The sequence below is a fragment of the Schistocerca piceifrons genome, chromosome 4 (assembly GCF_021461385.2).
Source record: "Schistocerca piceifrons isolate TAMUIC-IGC-003096 chromosome 4, iqSchPice1.1, whole genome shotgun sequence".
Classification (NCBI taxonomy): Eukaryota; Metazoa; Arthropoda; class Insecta; order Orthoptera; family Acrididae; genus Schistocerca; species Schistocerca piceifrons.
The window spans coordinates 547,949,439-547,972,930 of NC_060141.1; the positions used below are offsets into that span (position 1 = coordinate 547,949,439).

The 23,492-nt window shown below is 39.0% G+C and overlaps 1 protein-coding gene across 1 annotated transcript in view; it reads right to left on the minus strand.

Annotated features, from left to right (window-relative positions):
• The window catches only part of LOC124795998 (transient receptor potential cation channel trpm), a 186,217-nt gene that overhangs the window by 38,775 nt on the left and 123,950 nt on the right, over positions 1 to 23,492 (minus strand). The window contains exon 14 of the mRNA XM_047260080.1: positions 13,712 to 13,891. Within this exon, the coding sequence (XP_047116036.1) occupies positions 13,712 to 13,891 (180 nt within the window). The remainder of the gene's footprint in view (positions 1 to 13,711; positions 13,892 to 23,492) is intronic.

Below are 23,492 nucleotides of genomic sequence, written 5' to 3' on the forward strand. Positions count from 1 at the left end.
GTACAGTGGAACACCTTGTTTGTGAAAACTAATATATGAACATTACACAAACAGGAATGTAGAAAAAGGGCATAAAAACAGATGGCAGAAACATTTGTAGATAGTATTACAACTGAGAAGTTTTAGAAAAAAAAGAATCATTTACGAGACCATATTATCTGAGGCTGCTTTATAATAATTATAGGTATTTTAAATCTGTCTTTGAAACTGTGGTACAAAAAACATTGCCAAATGAGTGGATACCTCAAAAATGTGCAAGCGGATAGTGTTTCCTGATGTGAGTGAAAATCGGACACAAAATATAATGGAAATCGATGACAAAGCAAGCCAAATTGTAAATGTGTTTCATTATAGACCACAGATAATGTTTTATTTCAACTAAAAAAATGTGTTTGGTTATAAAAATACACCTCTTCTTGTAGCTGCAAAGACATTTAAAATACCTTAAATAATTTGAACAAAGAGCTCAGAGAAGTGTAGGACTCTTGAAAGAAGCATGAAGCTGGGGAGAGGGATGAATTGTATAAACTAACTTTATGGTGAGAGCCCATAAAATGACGCTTGTACTATGTTCATACTTGTATGACTTGTAACTGTGTTATGTCTGTCATTTTACAGATAACGCTATTACAAATTATTTTACTCTTCCTAGCATATTAAACCTTCACATTTCTCACAGGAATTCCCATGAATCAGATGGAATGTTGCCTTGTGGCAAGCCATATTTTAACTCATTTTGTGTGGTTTTTCTTTTGAGAAATGTATGAGTACATACTGTACATATCCAACAACAGCCAGTTTTCTTCGTGCTTTCACACATAATTCTTCTTGACAATATTAAAGAGTTTCAAAACCTAAAAATGTAGTACAATCAAATAACGTCTTACAAATGCTGTATTGTACAATATACTTTCAGCAAGACATAGTAGGGACTCATAAAATGCATTGTCTTTGGCGTGCCAAGCATGTACTGCAGCTGTGGGACTGTGGATAAGTCACAAAAAAACACCAATTTACACCACACAAGGAGGAGGCCAGCCTCTTTTCAAATCTGAGGCACTAGATCTGTCAGGCATGGCATGGTCCATCAAATATTTGTGGAACTGGCCCCCAGTTCTGGCCCATCAAAGAATTCTGCTCCTGTCTGGACAGCTATTGAGAACTATTTACATTTTTATATTCAGTGGTACATGTGCATATTGGTGTGAATGTGTTGCGAGTAGAGTTAATTGGTAGTAAAGAAGTAATAAGTTAAAATGTCATGTCTGATTCTATAGTTTTACTGCATGACTAGTGAAAATGTATTACATGATAAGCTATTTTCCCTTCATTCATTATTTTGTGAGGTTGTCAATGAGAGAAAGCTTTAAAAGTATTTGAAATTATGTGTATAGTTTGTTGGAAGTCATTAAGTGGTCTCATTCTCCAGTATTGGATGAACATACACTGAGGAATTTGCGCACTGTGAGTTATGCTACTTCAAGGCAAGACAGTTTCTGGCTTCAATACTTATTGTGTTAAACATTCACTGTGAGATTATACCTCTTAAAGAGTAGATTATGACAGCATTTTAAATTTGATCAGTAATTATATGTAATAATGAAAATACAATTTTTGTTGCCCCTACCTGCCCAGATAGCTGTGCATGTTAAAGCACTACTTCTGGGATGGAGAGGTGCACTGGCCTCAGACTGAATCGCCTGAGAGATTATCAACTTTTGCTCACTTCCACATGAATAACAATACATACAGACAGTTAGCGTACACACATTCCAATCTGGGAGGTATGGGACAGTAACAGGAAGGGCATCTAGCCATCCCTTAAATTAAACATGCCACATCTGTTAATAACCATGCTGACCTTGCACTGACGTGGGACAAAGGCACAAGGAAAAAAAGAAGAAATGTTTTGCCCCTGAAAGCCATTAGACAGGCAACCAGCAACTGTGATCAAATGACCATTTTAGCTATTTAGTAATATATTGCTGCTCTTCTGAAAAACCTGAGTTCTGCTGCCTGAAGTCTTCATTTTTCTTTTGCTCATGTCTTTGAGTGCACAGTCCAGGATCTGAGTGACCTCTCCCTCCTTGTAACGTTCCCCAAACCTACTTCTTCCTCCTTCAGGAAGGAACTAATAGTTCTGCAAGTTAGGTATAGATTGTTTTACTTGCGTCTGTTGGCATCACTTGTAATTACATCTCCTGAAGTACATATTCTGTCCTGTTATTATTTTACAATTTTCATTTTATTACATATTTCATCTACATCTACACTCCTGGAAATTGAAATAAGAACACCGTAAATTCATTGTCCCAGGAAGGGGAAACTTTATTGACACATTCCTGGGGTCAGATACATCACATGATCACACTGACAGAACCACAGGCACATAGACACAGGCAACAGAGCATGCACAATGTCGGCACTAGTACAGTGTATATCCACCTTTCACAGCAATGCAGGCTGCTATTCTCCCATGGAGATGATCGTAGAGATGCTGGATGTAGTCCTGTGGAACGGCTTGCCATGCCATTTCCACCTGGCGCCTCAGTTGGACCAGCGTTCATGCTGGACGTGCAGACCGCGTGAGACGACGCTTCATCCAGTCCCAAACATGCTCAATGGGGGACAGATCCGGAGATCTTGCTGGCCAGGGTAGTTGACTTACACCTTCTAGAGCACGTTGGGTGGCACGGGATACATGTGGACGTGCATTGTCCTGTTGGAACAGCAAGTTCCCTTGCCGGTCTAGGAATGGTAGAACGATGGGTTCGATGACGGTTTGGATGTACCGTGCACTATTCAGTGTCCCCTCGACGATCACCAGTGGTGTACGGCCAGTGTAGGAGATCGCTCCCCACACCATGATGCCGGGTGTTGGCCCTGTGTGCCTCGGTCGTATGCAGTCCTGATTGTGGCGCTCACCTGCACGGCGCCAAACACGCATACGACCATCATTGGCACCAAGGCAGAAGCGACTCTCATCGCCGAAGATGACACATCTCCATTCGTCCCTCCATTCATGCCTGTCGCGACACCACTGGAGGTGGGCTGCACGATGTTGGGGCGTGAGAGGAAGATGGCCTAACGGTGTGCGGGACCGTAGCCCAGCTTCATGGAGACGGTTGCGAATGGTCCTCGCCGATACCCCAGGAGCAACAGTGTCCCTAATTTGCTGGGAAGTGGTGGTGCGGTCCCCTACAGCACTGCGTAGGATCCTAAGGTCTTGGCGTGCATCCGTGCGTCGCTGTGGTCCGGTCCCAGGTCGACGGGCACATGCACCTTCCGCCGACCACTGGCGACAACATCGATGTACTGTGGAGACCTCACGCCCCACGTGTTGAGCAATTCGGCGGTACGTCCACCCGGCCTCCCGCATGCCCACTATACGCCCTCGCTCAAAGTCCGTCAACTGCACATATGGTTCACGTCCACGCTGTCGCGGCATGCTACCAGTGTTAAAGACTGCGATGGAGCTCCGTATGCCACGGCAAACTGGCTGACACTGACGGCGGCGGTGCACAAATGCTGCGCAGCTAGCGCCATTTGACGGCGAACACCGCGGTTCCTGGTGTGTCCGCTGTGCCGTGCGTGTGATCATTGCTTGTACAGCCCTCTTGCAGTGTCCGGAGCAAGTATGGTGGGTCTGACACACCGGTGTCAATGTGTTCTTTTTTCCATTTCCAGGAGTGTATATGCCATGGTGGAGGGTACCATTTCTTTTCCTGTTCCACTCACAAACATAGTGAGGGAAAAACAAATGTCTATAAATCTCCATATGAGCCCTAATTTTTCTCATCTTATCTTCATGGTCCTTATGTAATTATGTTGCCAGCAGTAGAATCAATCTGCGTTCAACCTCAAATGGTGGTTCTCTAACTCCCACAACAGTGCCTTGTGAAAAGAGCATTGTGTGTCCTCCAGGGATTCCAATTTGACTTCATGAAGCATCTCTGTAATAATTGCATGCTGATAGAACCGATTGGCAACAAATCTAGCAGCATGCCTCTGAATTGCTTCAATGTCTTTCTTTAATCTGACCAGGTGGGAATCTCAAACACTCAAACAGTGCTCAAGGTTGGGTCACCATAGCATTCTAGATGCTGTCTCCTTTATAGATGAGCTCCACATTTTCAATAGTCTTCCAATAAAACAAAGTCGAGCATCCTCCTTCCCTAGTACCAACCTGATGTGCTCATTCCATTTCATATCACTTTGGTACATTACGCCTAGATGTTCAGTCATTATGACTGAGGCAAGCAGCACATTACTAATGCTGTATTCAAACATTACAGTATTGTTGTTTCTACTCACCTGCATTAACTTACATTTTTATACATTTGGAACAAATTGCCATTCAACACATGAACTATAAATTTTGTTCAAGTCACCTTGTATCTTCCTACATTCACTTCCTGTACACCAAACGTCAACAAACCTTTAAATTGCTATTCACCCTACCTGTCACATAATTTATGTATATAGAGAAACAGACCAGTCCTATCATACTTCCTTGGGGCACTCCTGACAATACCCCATCTCGAATGGACATCTACCGTCAAGGACAATACACTGGGTTTTATTATTTAAAAAGTCTTCGAGCCACTCACATATCTGGGAACCTAATCCATACGCTCAGATTTTCAGCAGCGTGCTGGGACGCTCTGTCAAAGTGCTGTGTAATTATGAATTTCATGTGTAAATAATCATAACACAAGATCTATAAGCAAATTAAAAGGCTTTTAGCATGCATATAAATATATTTTCTTATCCATTTCTTGCAGTGCTTTTTATGAAATTCTGTCTGTACTTTATATGAGTTTCTGTTTGTACTTTATATTTACATATTTAAATCAGAAATGGTTTGAAGGATTTTAGAGTGTTGAGAAGATATGACACACTGACACATCTAAAAATGGCTTCTCAATTTCATCAGATTAGGAAGGTAGTGATGTACAGTGGTGGCATCTGACTCATGGATATAGGCATGCAGTTACTTGCAATTTAATTTAGTAACAAACCAGTCCACATATTATTTGGTCATACCTCATAAGAACTGATTTTTAATCTTTAAGTTCACAAATAAAAAGGCAATACAGCCCATACCATCTAAAATTTTACAGAAGTGCCAAGTTCATATCCTGCTACACAGAATGTTCCCAGTACATATTTTCTTCATGAAGCTCATTTGGTTACTGAATGATCTGTACCAATACCATCCCAAGTTGATGGAATTGCAATGAAAGTATACAGTTTCTTTTATTGTTTTTTATAATGACTTGCAGCACATATGTCTATGTACAACTACTAGAATGAGCAAATCCTCACTGAATTATATGAAAACAATAATTTACTGCAGATACTGTGGATGATAAATTGATCACTGGCCAAATAAATCCAAAGAATGTGAAACAAATCAGAACATAATCATGCCAAATGACAGTCGATTCAGAGTAAATATGTGATGTTGGAGTTATCAGAAACAGTGTTAACGGATCTGTTTGCAGTACTAATAACAGTTCTCATTTTCCTCTGCACTTTTGATCTAAAGTGCGCTATCCTATATAGAATATGTGATTGGTCTAAAAGTTGTAGAGTTTGGTGTTACTGAGAGCACTGTTATTGTTAATGGTGACTGCTGATTAATGTACATGCATAACTTACTTTTTATTTTGAATTAATTAAATTTCAAACACACATAAAAAACATGTATCTTAATTTTGCTACACATTAAAAAATAAAATTAGAAGTTTTTTTTCTGCCCATGATACTTAAATCCTGTTAATTAAAAATTATTACATTGACTAACGTGTTTCTCAATCCACACTCAATTGTCCATAACAAATACTAGTTATAAACTGATTAATAAGGTCTGTAAGAATAAAATCACACTGAATTATTTCTATGTAAATTCTTCTTAACACACAAGTTTGGAGCCTTGTATTTTCATGCAGAAGATGAACATTATGTTTAATTGCCAAAATTCTTTATTCTTGTGGATGGAGTTACCTAGTGTAGAAAATACTTATTATTAATATCAGCTCTCTTTTGTGATATGCAAAGCTTGGTAACAAAACGTCATACAGAAAAGAGTCTCAAGCATGATACAGCTTGCTCTAAACTTTGAAAAACCACAGTACATCCAATTTTCTGCTGCAAAAAGTACAGTTCCTTCAATAAATATAACACATCAGCAGAAGTCAGTAGACAGGGTAGAGCATACTAAGTTTTTGGGTGTGCACATAGATGAGAATCTTAATTGGAAAATTCATATTTTGGATCTCCTAAAGCAACTTTTGCAATCAGAATAATTGAAAATTTTAAGGTTATAGAAATTAGTAAGCTAACATATTTTCACTCTCTGATGTCATACAGAATAATATTTTGGGGTAACTCAACATTTAGACAAAAAGTATTCACTGCTCAAAAGAAAGTGGTTAGAATAATGTGTGAGGTTCATAGTCGCACATCTTGTATGCATCTTTTTAAGAGATTGGGAATTCTTACAACATCCTCACAAAACATATACTCACTAATGAAATTTGTTCTCAAAAACATGGACCAACAGTGACATTCATGGTTATAATACCACAAAAAAGAAAGACTTACACTGTCCTTTGCTCAACCTATCTTTGGCACAGAAAGGGGTAAAATATGCTGCTATAAAATTTTTCGACAAATTGCTTGGTGAAATAAGGTATCTGACAGACAGCAGTAATAGCTTCAAAAATAAATTGAAATCATATCTCCTTGACAACTCCTTCTATACCATAGATGAATTCTTGAATAGGAATAAATTAATCTATAAATATAGTATATGCATTTTGCGCCATTTAAGGAAATGGGGTAAATAATAGAAATATTAATCTTTAACTCTGTATTGTAATATATATATTTAAAAAAATTTTGTTTTATATGTGCATTTCTTGTGCACTTGACACGTTCCACATCATAATGGCTACCGTACCATGCGATTGATCAATGGAACATGCAACCAACTAACTAACTAACTAGACAGTTTTCTTTCTTCCCTGCCACTCTTCACATGCATTGAGACTGAGGTGTTCACCATAAGCAACAATGCAGAACAAAAAATAATGTCCTTCCTGCAAACACATCTACTGAACACATCATCTTCTCTATTCAAGATTTTTGGTGTTGATCAAGTGTGCAGTCCTACAGCTGAAGCTATGTTTAACATTGTTAGGCACTCTTAGAATCGATAGGAGTCCAAAACATATGTATGCTTCCACTTATGAAACTTCTCTGCAGTTGCTTTGTTAGTTTGTCTTATCACTGAAAATTTTTGTACCAGTCATTTTTGCCTGACTCCTCAAAATTTTTGCTGCCACTTTGGTGAGAATCCTGATGAACATATACTGCAGAGTATGTGAGTGTATCCCTAGCCCAGTCACTGCAGTAATGGCAACAGGTAATAGTTCACCATATAATTTTGAGTAAGGTGTACCCTTGATAATGCAGTTAAATTACTGAGAGAATCTGCCTACCCAGAAGGAAAATCATGTTACTTCCTCAATTCATTCATTTCCACATTGGTTTACTTCCCATGAAAATTATTTGTGCCTCTTCTTTACTGGCTGTCTGTCTCTTTGAGAGAGCTTTTCTCCTCAAACAAATGCAGACAAAGAAAAACTGTGCCATGACTTTTTGGTGCGACAAGTTATCTTCCTCTTTGATTATCATATTTTTTTTGGAGGAAAAGGTATAAATGAAGTGACACTAGAGAAACAGACCAACAATACAAATATAGGGGAACATTACAAGAAACAAAAGTAATTTCCTGACTTGTGGATTGCATCATGGTATAATGATATTCTTGATCATAAAACTAAATGCTCAGTGCTAAGGTAGCCTATCAGGTATGATTTAAACAGAATTTATAAGGTAATTATAATGAGGTTGCACTTTAAGAGCCCTCATATGTTTTCTTGGGTACTGATTTCCACAAAACTGCTATAGATTTTTATACTGGTACATCATCTGCACGTTTTACCACATATGTCCATTCAAATTAAAAATACTAAATTAAATTTCAGTCTCTAGTGCAACAGATATGAGTAATACAGTACACTGTCATGATGCACTAAATTCATTGCTTCATGAAGGAACACTCTAATCTCGATTCTGATACATTCTTTTTTCATACCATATCAAAACTTCACTTTCTGTTTCTCAAGTGTACTAAAATGATAAACCCAAAAAATGCACTACAAATATTATAATGGAGCACAGTTCTCTCCCAGACTTTAAGTACAAGATCCTCTGGATTTATCCTTCTTCAAAACAGATGAAACAGCCTGCTCAGCAACACAAAAAAATGTATCTGTAAATTTTGAAAATGATTGGGTTCTAATTTGTAATGGCACTTCCAACATAGTCATGGAGCAGTAACATCCTAAAAAAGGTGCCACATGTCTCTTGAAAGCTACACACATGAAGACCATCACAAGAGTGCAGCCACAGATGAAATCATTAATAAAGCTTACATCAACAATTAAAGGTATGTCAAAAATCTGATGCCATAGATGTACCTGAAGGAAGTTTATGGTATTTTTAGCGTGAAGAATTAACCAATAGAATGTTTTTTGCATTTATTGAGTGTCTACCAGAGAAAAAACATGAAAATGAATTTTTTTCAGGACAGTTTGGACCATGTGTCTGTTGGAATAGCAGCCAACACTCTTGCATTTCTTGACTAGTTCTGGATTCTCCAGCCCAGGTCTGCTTTTAAGTGATTACTTTCTCTTTCCCACAACAAAATAGACTGCTTATGGCCATTGTATTGAGTTCTCAGAAAGCCAAGTCTCTTTATGAGGTATCCTCATTTAACTTTCCCATAGAGGCAAACCCTGAAGCCTTCATCAACTAGCTTGACTACGGAAGAGTAGTATAATGCACAAATTCATGCTCTGACTGATGCTGTCTTCTCCTCCAGTTTTTAATGGTCACTGGTGTGCAAGCTCTCATGTTTAGCTGTTCTACTCATATTGCACTGCCCAATGCAATCTGTCTGAGTGTTTCTTTCTGTAACCATTTCTCCTATGAGTTGAGCAGATAAAAACTGCAGTTTATAATCACACTATAGTTTTTTTAATACTATAAAACCAGTTCTCTTTCACTTCACATGTTATTATTGTTCAAAGTGTTTTCAAATGTTATTATTGTTCAAAGAACCAAATTTTGGAATATATGTCAGAAGCTGCTTTCAAAGCCCTCAGTCTTATTTCACAACAAGTATGCAACACAATCTGACTTTGATTCCACATTACCATTTTTGAGGAACAACTTTATCTTGTTATCCCATTCTGTTTTGTCCATTGTTTATCAACTGCATTTTTCTAACAATTAATCTACAAAATCATTCTGAAAAATAATGCCTCAAATCTTTTATGTGAAAACTCTTAGAGCTTTTCAAATAAAACATATTTTAGGACAGACTGCTACTCACCACGTAGCAGAGATGCTAAGTCACAGACAAGCTTAACAAAAAGATTACTAAACAAATAAGCTTTTGGCCAGAAGGCCTTCTTCTGAATGAGGCAACACACACACTCATTCAGAAGAAAGCCCTCTGGCCAAAATCTTACTTGGTAGTCTTTTTGTTGTGCCTATCTGTGACTCAGCATATCCGCCATATGGTGAGTAGCAATCAATCCTTTTCATAATACTGTCATTACACTATTCTGGATTTTCCATAGTTTGATTTTGTCTATATATTTACTTCTCAGCATAGTATGGCAAGGAACATGTTTCTCCCAACAAGAGACTTGTTTGTTGACACCATCGCCATAGAACTTTGTTGACGGAGCCACAATCCCACAGTGCTTGCACTGATACCTAAATGTCCTACTCTTGACTTTGATGCCACACTCTTTGTTGTCAGTTTTTTTTATTATTATGTTTTATTTAGCGCAAACAGAACTATCTACATTGACAGTAAAAACCCTGAAATCCTAGTTTGACCATGCAGCTAAAGTTGAAGTGAAACCATATCTGACAACACAGATCATCAAAACAGCCAGTATTTTCTTGAAAATCAGCTGAGGTAACATGTCAAACGCAAAGGAAACAACATTTTTGAGATAAATAATGTATTAAATCTGTTGCCAACCATCACTTCTCATTGATGATAGTCAGTATTAAAGGTACCAGTATTTAAGTAAATAAGTGAATTATTACTCTTTGTCTGCACTGACAATGTTTCTACCACTACTATACTTATGGAAACTAATATTCTTTGAAATGAAACACAATTAATGATAGAGCACTGAGAAAGAATTTTCATTTGCTACATGGAGTATATAATTACTGATTGTGACCAAGTTAAAACTGTGAGATGAATCGGGGCTCAAGATGAGATATGTATCTTTTGTGGGCAATGCACTGCCACTTATGCCATCTGACCCCACTTCAATTGCTGACTCAAAGTTTATAATTTTTATGGGATCCTTCCCTTTCCTTTGCAACTGTACAGTCTTAACTTGTGACATACACACATCAAAAAAAGTTTTGCATCACCTCGGTTCTGAGAGTCCTGTAGACAAAAATTGGGATAGAGATCAATGTAAACATCATTTCGAACCTTTTTATTGCTCATGAAAACCACACATTCCACCCTACAGTGAGACCTTCAGAGGTGGTGGTCCAGATTGCTGCACACACTGGTACCTCTAATATCCAGTAGCATGTCCTCTTGCTTGCCTGTATTTGTCATGGCATACTATCCACAAGTTCATCAAGGCACTTTTGGTCCAGACTGTCCCACTCCTCAACGGCGATTTGGCGTGGATCCCTCAGAGTGGTTAGTGGGTCATGACGTCCATAAACAGTCCTCTTCAATCTGTCCCAGACGTGTTCCATAGGGTTCTTGTCTGGAGAACATGCCTGCCACTCTAGTTGAGCAGTGTTGTTATCCTGAAGGAAGTCATTCACAAGATGTGCACAATAGGTGCGCGAATTTTCATCCATGCAGATGAATGCCTCATCAATATGCTGCCGATATGGTCGCACTATTGGTTGGAGGATGGCATTCATGTATCATACAGCCATTACATCGCCATCCATGACCACCAGCGGCGTACATCGGCCCCATATAATACCACCCCAAAACAGCAGGGAACCTCCACCCTGCTGCACTCACTAGACAGTGTGTCTAAGGCATTCAGCCTGACTGGGTTACCTCCAAACACGTCTCTGATGATTGTCTGGTTGAAGGCATATGTGACACTCACCGGTGAAAAGAATGTAATGCCAATCCTGAGCAGTCCATTCGGCATGTTGCTGGGCCCATCTGTACAGCACTGCACTGTGACGTGGTTGCAAAGATGGACCTCGCCATGGACGTTGAGAGTGAAGTTGCGCATCATGCAGCCTATTGCACACAGTTTTGGGTCTTAACACAACGTCCTGTGGCTGCACAAAAAGCATTATCCAACATGTTGGTGTTTATGTCAGTGTTCCTCCAAGCCATAATCCATAGGTAGCGGTCATCCAGTGCAGTAGCAGCCCTTGGGCGGCCTGAGCGAGTCACGCCATTGATAGTTTCTGTCTCTCCGTATCTCCTCGATGACTGAACAACATCACTTTGGTTCACTCCGAGACGCCTGGCCAATTTCCTTGTTGAGAGCCCTTCCTGGCACAAAGTAACAATGTGGATGTGATCAAACCGTGGTATTGACCATATAGGCATCATTGAACTACAGACTACACAAGCCATGTACCTCCTTCCTGGTGGAATGACTGGAACTGACCCAGCTGTCAGACCCCCTCCGTCTAATACCTAGGTGCTGCTTATTCGTGGCTGTTTACATATTTTGGTGGGTTTAGTGACATCTCTGAACAGTGAAAGGGACTGTGTCTGTGATACAGTATCCACAGTCAACATCTATCTTCAGGAATTCTGGGAACTGGGCTGATGCAAAACTTTTTTTGATGTGTGTACAATCAACACTCAGTAAAGAGTATGAGAATTATTGCTCATTAAAAGTAATGAGGCTCAAGATAGGCCAAACTCTCTATTATATCATTTCTCTCAGAGATGCTAGTCAATGTGATATCTTCAACATGGTTTGGAAAGAAAAGGAGAGAAGGATGATCTGAGTTGGCCCATGAGGCTTGCTCAGGTTGCTCAAGTGGTAGTATGCTGTTTGTGAAAAGCAGATATATGAGTTAAGCACACCATTTTAACTTATCACATATGATCAAAGACAGAATAATCTTCTACAGACAAGGCAGTAGCAGACTTAGGTACAACTGCAAGATAACAAACAATAGGTTTTGGTGACCAGGGATTTCGTCATCTCTAAAAAGAGAAGAGAACATGGAATAAATGAGATTATCCACAGCATAAATTTTCAACAGAGCACTGAAGGCAGCCAGTGAAAAACTGAAATCCGAGTTGAAGACTTTTCTGCTCTTAGCAGGGATATTCAAGATCCTGTTAACAATACATATTGAAGTATCCTAAAATTGATACAGTTTATAAAATTGTGTCCTTTTAGTAATTATTCAGAATTTGATCTGGCTCAGCCATTGTCATATGGGCTTGTTCATGGCCTCCTCAAAGTATTCGAGATGAATAATGTGATAATTCCTAACAATAGTGTATTGTATGCTCCTTTTCCATTTGATATCTATTGATAATATCTTACTTATATTACTATTATTCAATTTTTGAATGTTCATTCATTTACTTAACGTTGTGATGTAAAAATGTAATAGTTTTTCCTGTTGTATAAGGAGTAAAAGCTACCTACAATTAGAACTTCCATAAGGTGCAAAAGCTTATTCTTGGACTATATAGTGGAAGGCTTTCTAGAAGATCAGCTGGGATAACATTAGAAATGGTAACAGTACAATATTATGAATCAGCATTTAAAGGTCACCTCATGCTGAATTGTCCATACTGTTTGAAAAGTACTGGATTTTCTCATTTCCCTGTCCGGTGAAGTCTGCCATGGTCTAGTGTTGTCGATAATGTTCATACTTAATTCCTGAAAAAGTATTATTTTCTCCAAGCCTCTTCTTTCCATTGTCAAATGAAAGAACCCACCCACACCTGAGCTAATGTTTGTATCACCTTTTTTGTGCATAGATCTTCTACCACCTGATAAATAGATCATAAAGTGCTGGATGTGACTATAGGTTCTTTTCTGGAAAAAAGGTAATAGTCCTTGCTTTCATCTCCCTGTTTTTGTACCAGTCATTTTGAACTGCATAGCTCTTCTCTTATCCTGCAGATGAATATGACTACCTCTAGTTTAACTACACTATTACGGTGAAATGTCAAGTATTAAAAATTATAAGACTTGCAACAGTTGCAATCCTAGTGTCAACAAGCTAATAATTATCAGCTCTAAGAATTATTATTGAAAATTAAGTTACTTATATTTATGAACAATGCAGAGAATACTTTGTAATCATACTTTGTCTAGCTATTGCCGCTACAAGCAAAGTAAATCACTAAATGATTTGAATTTACATAAATTCATAATTAATAGTAGCTCTAATATGCTTTTAAGTCATTTTAAATTTGAAATGCAAAGCACATTATATAAAAGCCTAAATGTTATGACACAGCAAAGTTATTCTAATAAATGAGATAATCGCTTTCAGCCAAAGCAGCACTGTGTAGCAACCATCAGCACATCAATACAATTTACTGCATGACACAGTGCCCGCAAATACACACCTCTGCATCAGGCTCTGTGTTTCTATGTCCTCCATTTGTATGCCCTTCTACACTTTCAGTTTCTTCTTCGAGACCAACCATATGCTCTTCCTCAGTTTGAGGCATCAGGAGCAATTCTTCTTTGGATTTGAATTCAAGTTGCGTGACGATATAAAATGGACATATTAGTCCAAGTATGACCTAAAATCAATGATAAAGAAACAAATTGAGGTCATAGTTATAAATAAGACAAATAAACATTCTTCTCTGGCTGAAAATGAATAAAAGAGTATACCATTTGATGAGTACGTGAAGCATATGATGCTAAATGTACAAACTTTCCTTGAATTCGGAAACAAACTATAATAAATAATTGAGTAAATAAATAAAATACAAACACAGTATCTGAACTAAGTGAGCTAACAGTTCAGGGGTCTGAAAAAACATCAAAACTTGAAAGACGGGGAATAATAAGAAAGTTATCAAAGAAAGGAAAGAAGATTAAAGTTTAATATCCTGTCAGCAATGAGATCAGAAACGGAGCACAATACTGGATCAGGAAGGATGGGGAAGGAAAACAGGTGTGCCATTTCACAGGGCCCATCCCAGCATTTTCCTTAAGTGATCTAGGGAAATTACAGAAAACTTAAAACTGGATGGCCAGGTGGGAATTTGAATCTAGTATTATTCTCATCAGAAATGATAGCAAAATCAGAGGCAACAACAACAGTTGAGGTATGCATGCCAGTGCAAAAGATGAAGAGAGAGATAAAGTGTAGCAGCACTTTGAATCGGTAATACAGTATCAAAAGGGAGAGGAAAATCCATTAATTGTTGGGGGTACGGGAACTTGGTAGCAGAGGACAAAACAGAACAAGTTATGGGAGAATATGGGCTCAGTCATAGGAATATGAGAGGAGAAAGGCTAATGGGTGCTGCAATAAATTTCAGTTACTAATAATTAATACATAATTCAAGAGTTACAAGAGGAGGAGGTATACTTGGAAATGGCCTGGAGACACATGAAGATTCCAGATGGATTATGTCATGGAGAGAGAAAGATTCTAAAATCAGATATCAGATTTTAAAGCATACCCAGGAACAGGTATATATTCAGATCACACTTCAGTAGGCTGGCATTATGAGGATCATCCACAAGAACCCAAGTGGAAAGAAGCAGGATACTGAATGACTGATGAATTATGATGTACATCTGAAGTTCTCTAAGGCTGTGGATACTGCAATAACAAATACCACAGCAGTCAGTTCAGTTGATGGAAGGGACATCTCTAAAAACGACAGTAACAGAAAATGATAGACAAATGTAGGCACAAGAAAAGTAACAGTGAGGGAACCTTGGGTGACATTAGTAATACTTCAATTGATTGACAAAAGAACAAAGTACCAAAACTGTTCAGGGAAAGATAGAAATCCAGAAATAAACACTGAGATGACAAAAGTCAGGGGCAGCAATATGCAAATATACAGATGGTGGTAGTATCGTGTACCCAAGGTATAAAAGGGCACTGAATTGGTGGAGGTGTCATTTGTACTGAGGTGATTCATGTGAAAAAGTTTCTGACAAGATTATGGCTGCATGATAGGAACCAACAGACTTTGAACATGGAATGGTAGTTGGAGCTAAATGTGTGGGACATTTTTTTCTGAAATCATTAGGGAATACAGTATTCCAAGATCCACAGTGTCAAGAATGTGCCAAGAATACCAAATTTCAGGTGTTACCTCACACCATGGACAATTAAGTGGCCAGTGACCCTCAGTTAACAACCAAGAGCATAGGCTTTTGCAAAGAGTTGTCAATGATAACAACAGAAACCAATGTATGGTGAATGTATGCATTAGGACAGTGCAGCAAAATTTGGTATTAATGGGCTATGGTATCAGACGAGCAACACAAGTGCCTTTACTAACAGCAGGACATCATCTGCAGCATATTTTCTGTGCTCATGACTATCGGTTGGACCCTAGATGACTGGAAAACTGTGGTCTGGTCAGATGAGTCCTGATTTCAGTTGGTAAGAACTGATGGTAGGGTCTGAGTGTGGCCCAGACCCCATGAAACCATGGACCCAAGCTGTCAATGAAGCACTGTGCAAGTTGGTGGTGTCTCCATAATGGTGTGGGCTGTGTTTACATGGAATGGACAGAGTCCTCTCTTCCAACTGAACCAACTACTGACTGAAAATGGTTATGTTTTGCTTCTTGGAGACCATTTGCTGCCAAACAATGATGGAATTTTTATGGATGGAAATGCACCATGTCAATGGGCCACAATTGTTCTCAATGGTTTGAACAACATTCTGAACAGTTTGAGCAAATGATTTGGCCACCGAGATTGCCCAATATGACTCCCATCAAGCGTTTATGGGAATAATCAAGAGAAAAGTTCATGCACAAATCCTGCACTGGCAAAACTTTTGTGGATGGCTTAGAGGCAGCATAGCTCAGTATTTGTGCAGGGGACTTCCAGCGACTTGCTAAGCCTGTGCCATCAAGTTGGTGCACTACACCAGGCAAAAGGAGGTCCAACGCAATGTTCGGAGGTGTCCCATGACTTTTGTCACTTCAGGTATGTCACTCAGGAATGAAATAGATAGAAAGTGCTAGGAAGATAAAGAGAAGTGGTTACTGGGAAAATTTCAAGAATGAAAAAGAAATGGTTGTCAGAAGACAGACACAGCACATGGAAAAATCAAAACAACCTTTGGTGAAATTAAGAGTGAAGATGGCAACATTAAGAGTGCAAGAGGAATTTTACCATTAAATACAGAGGTAAGAGCAGATAGGTTGAAAGAGTACACAGAAGGCCTTTGTGTCTGTTTGATGCTATAGAAAAAGAACTGGGAGTCAATATGAAAGAGCTAGGTGAAGTAGTATTAGAGGCAAAGTTTAACAAAGCTTGGAAGACTTGAGATCAAATAAGGTAGAAAAGATCAATGACATTCCTTCAGAATTTCTAAAATCGTTGTGGGGAAGGGAGGTAATGTAAGCGAACGACCTCAGAAGTTGATATGCAGCATCTATAAACTGGAGCCATGCCATCAGACTTTCAGAAAAATATCATCCACCCAATCCCAAAGATAGCAAGGGCAGATAAGTGTGAAAATTATCATACTATTGACTTAACAGCTCATGCATCAAAGTCAATGTCAAGAAGAATAACCAGAAGAATGGAAAGAAAATTAAGGCTCTCTTGGGTGACAAATCAGTTTCACTTTAGGAATGGCAAAAGCACGAGAGAGGCTATTCTGATGTTGCACTTGATAACGAAGCATGACTTGAAAAATCAATATACTGTATGTACAAAAACCATGAGGATGTGATAAGAATGGAAGACCAAAAATGAAGTTCTTAGATTAAGAAGGGTGTAATATAGGGATGCAATTTTTCACCACTACTGTTCAGTTTATACATCAAAGAAGCAATGATCAGAATAACAAAAAGGTTTGGGGGCAAGATAAAATTGAGGATGAAAGGATACTAATGATAAGATTTGCTGATGATATTGCTATCTGCAGTAAAAGTGAAGATGAATTACTGGGGCTGTAGGATGAAATTAACAGTCTAATTAGTACAGAAGAACAATGAAAGTAATTAGGAGCAGCACAAGTTTGATTAGTGAAAAACTTAACATCTAAATTGGTGACTAAGAAATAGATGAGGTTTAAATGTTGCAAGGTGGGATACCTCAACAATTAATGGTTCAGATTCACTGATGACATCTTTGTGATCTGGATCGAGGATGAGGACATCCTATCTACATTCCTCCAGAATCTCAAAACATTCTCTCCCATTTGCTTCACCTGGTCTTCCTCAACCCAGCAAGCTACCATCCTTGATGTTGACCTCCATGTCAAAGATGGTTACATCAATACCTCTGTACATATAAAACCTACCAACCAACAGCAATACCTCCACTTTGACCAGCTGCCAGTCATTCCATACCAGGAAGTCCCTTCAATACAGCCTAGTCACCCACAGCCACTGCATCTGTAGTGACGAGCAGTCCACCTCAAAATATACCATGAGTCTCACTGAGGCCTCCGCAGCCTATAATTACCCTGCCAATCTTGTACAGAAACAGACCTCCTTTGTCTTATCTCTTCAATGACCATCTGGTCACAGAGGAGCATTCCCCTCATGACTCAATACCACCCAGGACTGGAGCAATGAGTCACATTCTCTGCCATGGTTTTGACTACCCCCGTCCTGCACTGAAAGAGCAATGTCCTACCCACTATCCTTCCCATCCCTCCCACAGTGGTATTCCACCACCCACTGAACCTACACAATATCCTTATTCATCTCTACTCATATCCAGCTCCCAACCCATTGTCTCGTGCCTCATATCCCTGTAATAGACCTAGATGCAAGACCTGTCTCATACATTCTCCCACCACCACCTAATCCAATCAGATCACAAGCGTAACCTATGCCATCAAAGGCAGGGCTACATATGAAACCCTTCATGTGATCTGTAAGCTAAGCTGCAACCACTGTGCTGCATTCTACATGAGCATGACAACCAACAAGCTTTCTGTCTGCATGAATGCCCACTGACAAACTGTGGCCAAGAAACAGCTGACTTCTCTCCTTTTTGGTCCCCCCCCCCTCCCTCCCCTTCCTTCTGTCTAACCTCCCGACTGCAACTAGCTGCCCTACTCTGTCCCTGCCTCATCCCTGTAGGTTCCCACAATCAGCACTTTATCATCCCCCGCCACTACTTTGCTATTGTCTAATTTAGAAGAAGGTTTTAGCTGAAAGCTTCCTTGTATGGCTGTCTTTTTGGTTTGCCAGTTTGTGACTCAACATCTCCAGTATGTGATGAGTAGCGATTTATCCTTTTCATAATATTGTCATTATTCTGTCCTACAGTTTATCAATAGTTTATAACAATAATATATTTAGTTCATCAAGAGACTTTTTATTTAAAGACAAAGTAAGGTAACTGGAAAGATGAGAAAATCTACTCACCAAGCGGTGGCAGAACACACACATAAAAAATTATAAGTAGGCAAGCTTCTGGAGTCAGTGGTTCCTTCGTCAGGCAGAAGGGCTGAAGGGGAAGGAAGAGAGGTGAACGAAAAAAGGACGGGAGAGGTCTAGTAAAAGAGGTACATTTCAGGAAAGTCCCCAGAACTGTGGGTCGGGGAAGACTTACTGGACAGGATGAGAAGGAAAGAACAATTGTTGGGAACTGCACCAGATAAGATTTGAAAACCTGAGAGTTTAGAGGTGGAAGACAACATAATATGCAAGACAGACATTACAGCTTAGACATTGTGCACGAGTTAATAAGAATGAAAAGCTAAGTGTATTGTATGTAAAAGAGAGGGAGTGGGGCAGCAAAAAATAGACCGGTAAGAAAATGAAAGATGTAGAAGACTAAAATGGAGTCAAGAAAGGAGTGAATACTGTGAAGTAAATCTGAGGCAGAAGAAATAAAGGAAATTAAGGCCAGGTGGGTGGAGAGAACCAAGGACATGTTGTAACACTAGTTCCCACCTGCGGAGTCCTGAGAAACTGGTGTGTGGGGGAAGAGTCCAGATGGTGGTGAAACAAGCACCAAGGTCACAATTGTCATGTTGTAGACAGGGTGTCTACGTGGACAAGCAAAAAAAATCCTGGATTTTTCCCGGATTTCCCAGTTAAAAATACACTTTCTCCCGGGTGACAGTATATTTTCCCTTATCAATCCTTGGTTTTATACACGAGCGTACAATTTCCCGGCACTTTAGAAAACGAAACTCAGGGAAAAAGACACGTTTTGGAAATATCTTTGTCGTGCAGCAACATGTACACTGCGTATTTTCATAATACGAAAGTATACATTGGAATTCCACCAAACACCGCGTGTTACTTTCCAAATCATTGAACTCGAGATTTTGATGCGCTTTTGTAAGCCGTTCTTAGCTCATGTCACGTGATCTCGCCAGCCGATGACGCGTATATTCAGAGCATAGGACACGTGATGTCAGCCAACAGCAACATCACTGTTAAGTAGCACGAACACACGACACGGGGAAAGTTAATAGTTTAAATTAATATACATAGTGTTGCTACAAGAAAAGCAAAGCTTTCATATATAATATTGGTCTCAAGCTGCAAGAGAAGCTAAACACACAAATTTTTAATAATGACATACATGTCTGATCTTCAGGGTTCAAAATTCTTCTAAATGGCTCGTCATCAAAGAGTTGATTTTTAAATGAGAGTCAAACGCTCTGTGATTTAATAAATTTATGGTACATTATTGCACATAGTTCAACTTACGTAAAAGGATATTTACTTTGAAAGTAACGCTTTTCAAACCACTATATGCATTATTTTCCCGCGACCTGTTAGAAATGGGTTTGTTTCAGCAGTTGCCAGAGAGCGCAGATAACAGGCGACACCGCGCTTGGGTAGCTACTATGACGTAGGAAGCCCGTATGTACGTACGTGTAAAATTTTGAAAGATCATACATTATGTCATAAAAGAAACAAGACATCAGAGGATGCTCCAAGAGCATCGGAATTTCGTGAACAAAACTAAAACGTCCACCTTTGTATGTCCAGATTCCCAATGAAGTAGACCTCAACCTGATATTAAGCTTTTCAGTATGGTTTTCGGGATGTAATTTTCCTTGAAGCACCAGTACTGTATTATATCATGTTTGGTTCTTTATTATGGCATAATGCCGTACGTGCTAGAAAATGAAAACATGCACTTGAAATGCAGCGAACAATTGAAACTAGCCAGTACTATGAAATTAAACATTTCGATTCAAATACGTTGACTGCCTCTGCAGAAAAGGGTAACAAAAGTCAAATTTGTTTCGCAAACACACAAAAATAACTTCATTGCTCCGCAAGGCGATTAATGGTTGACTGTCAGAAAGGTGGAAACTAAATAAAATCTGAAACTAATGACATATTTCAGCCTTCCGTAATTATGTGAATGTGTTTTAATTCACTTGATAGCTCCCGGCCACAGATATCCATTTTGTTTTCATTTGAAGTGAGAGTAAACGAAGGGGAAACAGCAAAATCATTAAATGTAAACACGGGTCATGTGGAGACAACCCACTATAACTCAAGACTGCTCTGCGCATCAGCCCCGGATCTACATTTGCGAACCGAGTCAATGTTTTAAAAAAAATCGAATTTTCAAAAATATGTTCATCTTGTAGCGCACATCTTCCTGAAAAGTCTGAAACATAAAACATATATATTCGAGGAAATATGAGACATATTATTTGGTCTTAAGTATGCCAAAGTGCAGGCCACGCCTCTTCATAAAACATTTTTCTACCACACGTCCAAACTATATTCAGGAGGTGGAAATTGAAATGTCCTGTGCTGCCTCTCCTGCTCCCAGTCGGCCGGTTTGACAGCCTGCCGCTTTTTAAAAAGAATCTCGCAATTAATAGCGGATTGGATTATTTGTAATCGAGAGAACAAGAACTCTGCAGAAAATCTGAACTCTTTATTGCCTACTAGTTAATAACTTGCTGTTTCGTGTGACATAAAATTAAATATAGGGTACATAAAACCAATACTGACAAGAGATGAGCAAGAAATTACACATTTCTTCAAATCATAGGTCCTAGCATTTTTTTCTCTCTAATCTTGCTACAGCTTTACATGGCGTGCCTTCCTTCTGCGAAAGAATCTATTATCTCATCAAAGTTTGTCAAACGTTTTGCTACATGAAAAATCGAAATGTCGTTACCTAATACTGAAAAGGCTGTTAATACAAATAATACCCAAGACTGGTGTGGTTTCTCGATCTGATTACATCTATTTTGTCACTGTCTGCTAGATAAAACAAAATAGGCCTTTCTAATATGGCAGTAATTTTGTAACACACCAAATAAACGAGACTGTTTGGCACAAATGGCCATTTTTATAATACGACAGAATATAATCCAAGAACCAATATCAAATGCCTATTATGCCGACTACAAGCAAAAAGCTTTATGTTAGGAAATAGTTTCACATTTCATTCACACGCACCAGCTTCTTAAGCATGAGATCGGAAAGTAGTATTACGAAATTTTTATATAAATTTGGAATCGTCTTATTTTCCATAATTTGTGTGATGTTCCCGTTTCTTCTCCTTCCTCGTTCTAACAAACAATCTTGTCATCATCAATTCTGTAGCTATTGCTGCCACTGTCAAAATTTGTTCGCCGATTAACTTCACTAACCCTGCCAGACTCACAGGTTTAGTTAACCCGCGATTATTTTCCGGTTAGGCGTTGTTACGTGTTCGAACAACACGTTTTTTGCGTTACTTCCAGAATAGAATTTACGCGGCTGCTAGCCAGGGACTGTACTACTGGTCCTTACTAGTGTAGCAATCTGGCCAAAAATTTTCTATCAAAATTTCATTTCCTTGGATACACCGAGAAGATAATACGTAAACTTTCTCACCTGTTATTCCTGACAGTCGTTTATTTCCATTTGGGTAGTTCAATGGTTCAAATGGCTCTGAGCACTATGGGACTTAACATCCTTTGGGTAGTCCGAATCTATGGATTTCACTAGTAATTACAACAATGCTGATAATTCACAAACCCAATCAACCACATAATCAGACAGCGATTGGCATTCATCCGTTCGGTTTTACTCCCTCAGCTCGTATGGCCCCGTCCCCTTTTGTCTGCGGAAAGTTCATTTCTAGATGCAACTAAGATTCTCCTGACTAAGACATCACGTGCACTATGCATGCATTCAAAAGTCAACTTATGATTCATTCAGAAATCAACTTAAAATGTGTTCAAAAATGTTCAAAAACCAAAGGGAAGCGTTTCAAAATCATATGAATAATCGATAGACAAACGTGCGCTGGATGCTAGACGCTTTGTGAAACAAGTTTTTTTCCTCAAGAATATGAATTTGGCGCTCCCTTTTGCCGGTAGCATCTAGCACTAGCTGCTTGCACAGCCAACAGCCACATTCCTCTATCCAGAATCGGGAGAATCTACTACTCAAACGAGACTCAACTGCGCATGTGTATGAGCCCGCGAGTAACTGCTGAAACAAATCGAATGTAAACAGTTGCGACTACATGCTTATTGGAGGCAATTTGTTGTTATGAAGCATTGCATAGTCTTCCTAAAGCTTTTGACACATTTTCAATTGGCAGACGCTTGCGTGAGCACTGTGTGTCATTGTTGTATATGGCACATTTCCTTTGCAATTTAAGTTATTTTCGTTTTTTTCTCTCGTTTATGTTTTATTGTTGAAGTATTATTCTGCAGTATTGGGATACAGTAATATCCTTTGTTAGAGTATCGGTTCTTACCAGTCAAAATTACAAAAAATTTAACTGAAAACTAAAACAATGAAAAATTCCCGGAATTCTAAAAATATCCCGGGTTCTTCCCGGTTTTCTCCCGGATGAAAAAATTCCCGGGTTTTTCCCGAATCTCCCGGTTGTCCCGGGTCGTATACACCCTGTGTAGACCATGCTCTGCACCAGGATATTGCATGTTGCTAGTATACACCTTATGCCTATGCCCATTCATCCTAACTGATAATTTGGTGCATTCTTCCCCCAGACACCATTTTCTCGGAACTCCACAGTTGGGAACTAGCATTACAACATGTCCTAGGTTCTTCCACCTCAGCATTTCTTCACTCCATTTTTGTCTTCTACATCCTCCATTTTCTTACCTGTCTATTTTTTACCACCACCCCTCCTCCTCTGTTACATACAATGCACTTAGCTTTTCACTCTTATCAACTCATGCATGATGTTTAAACAGTAGTCTCTGTCGTGTATATTACCCTG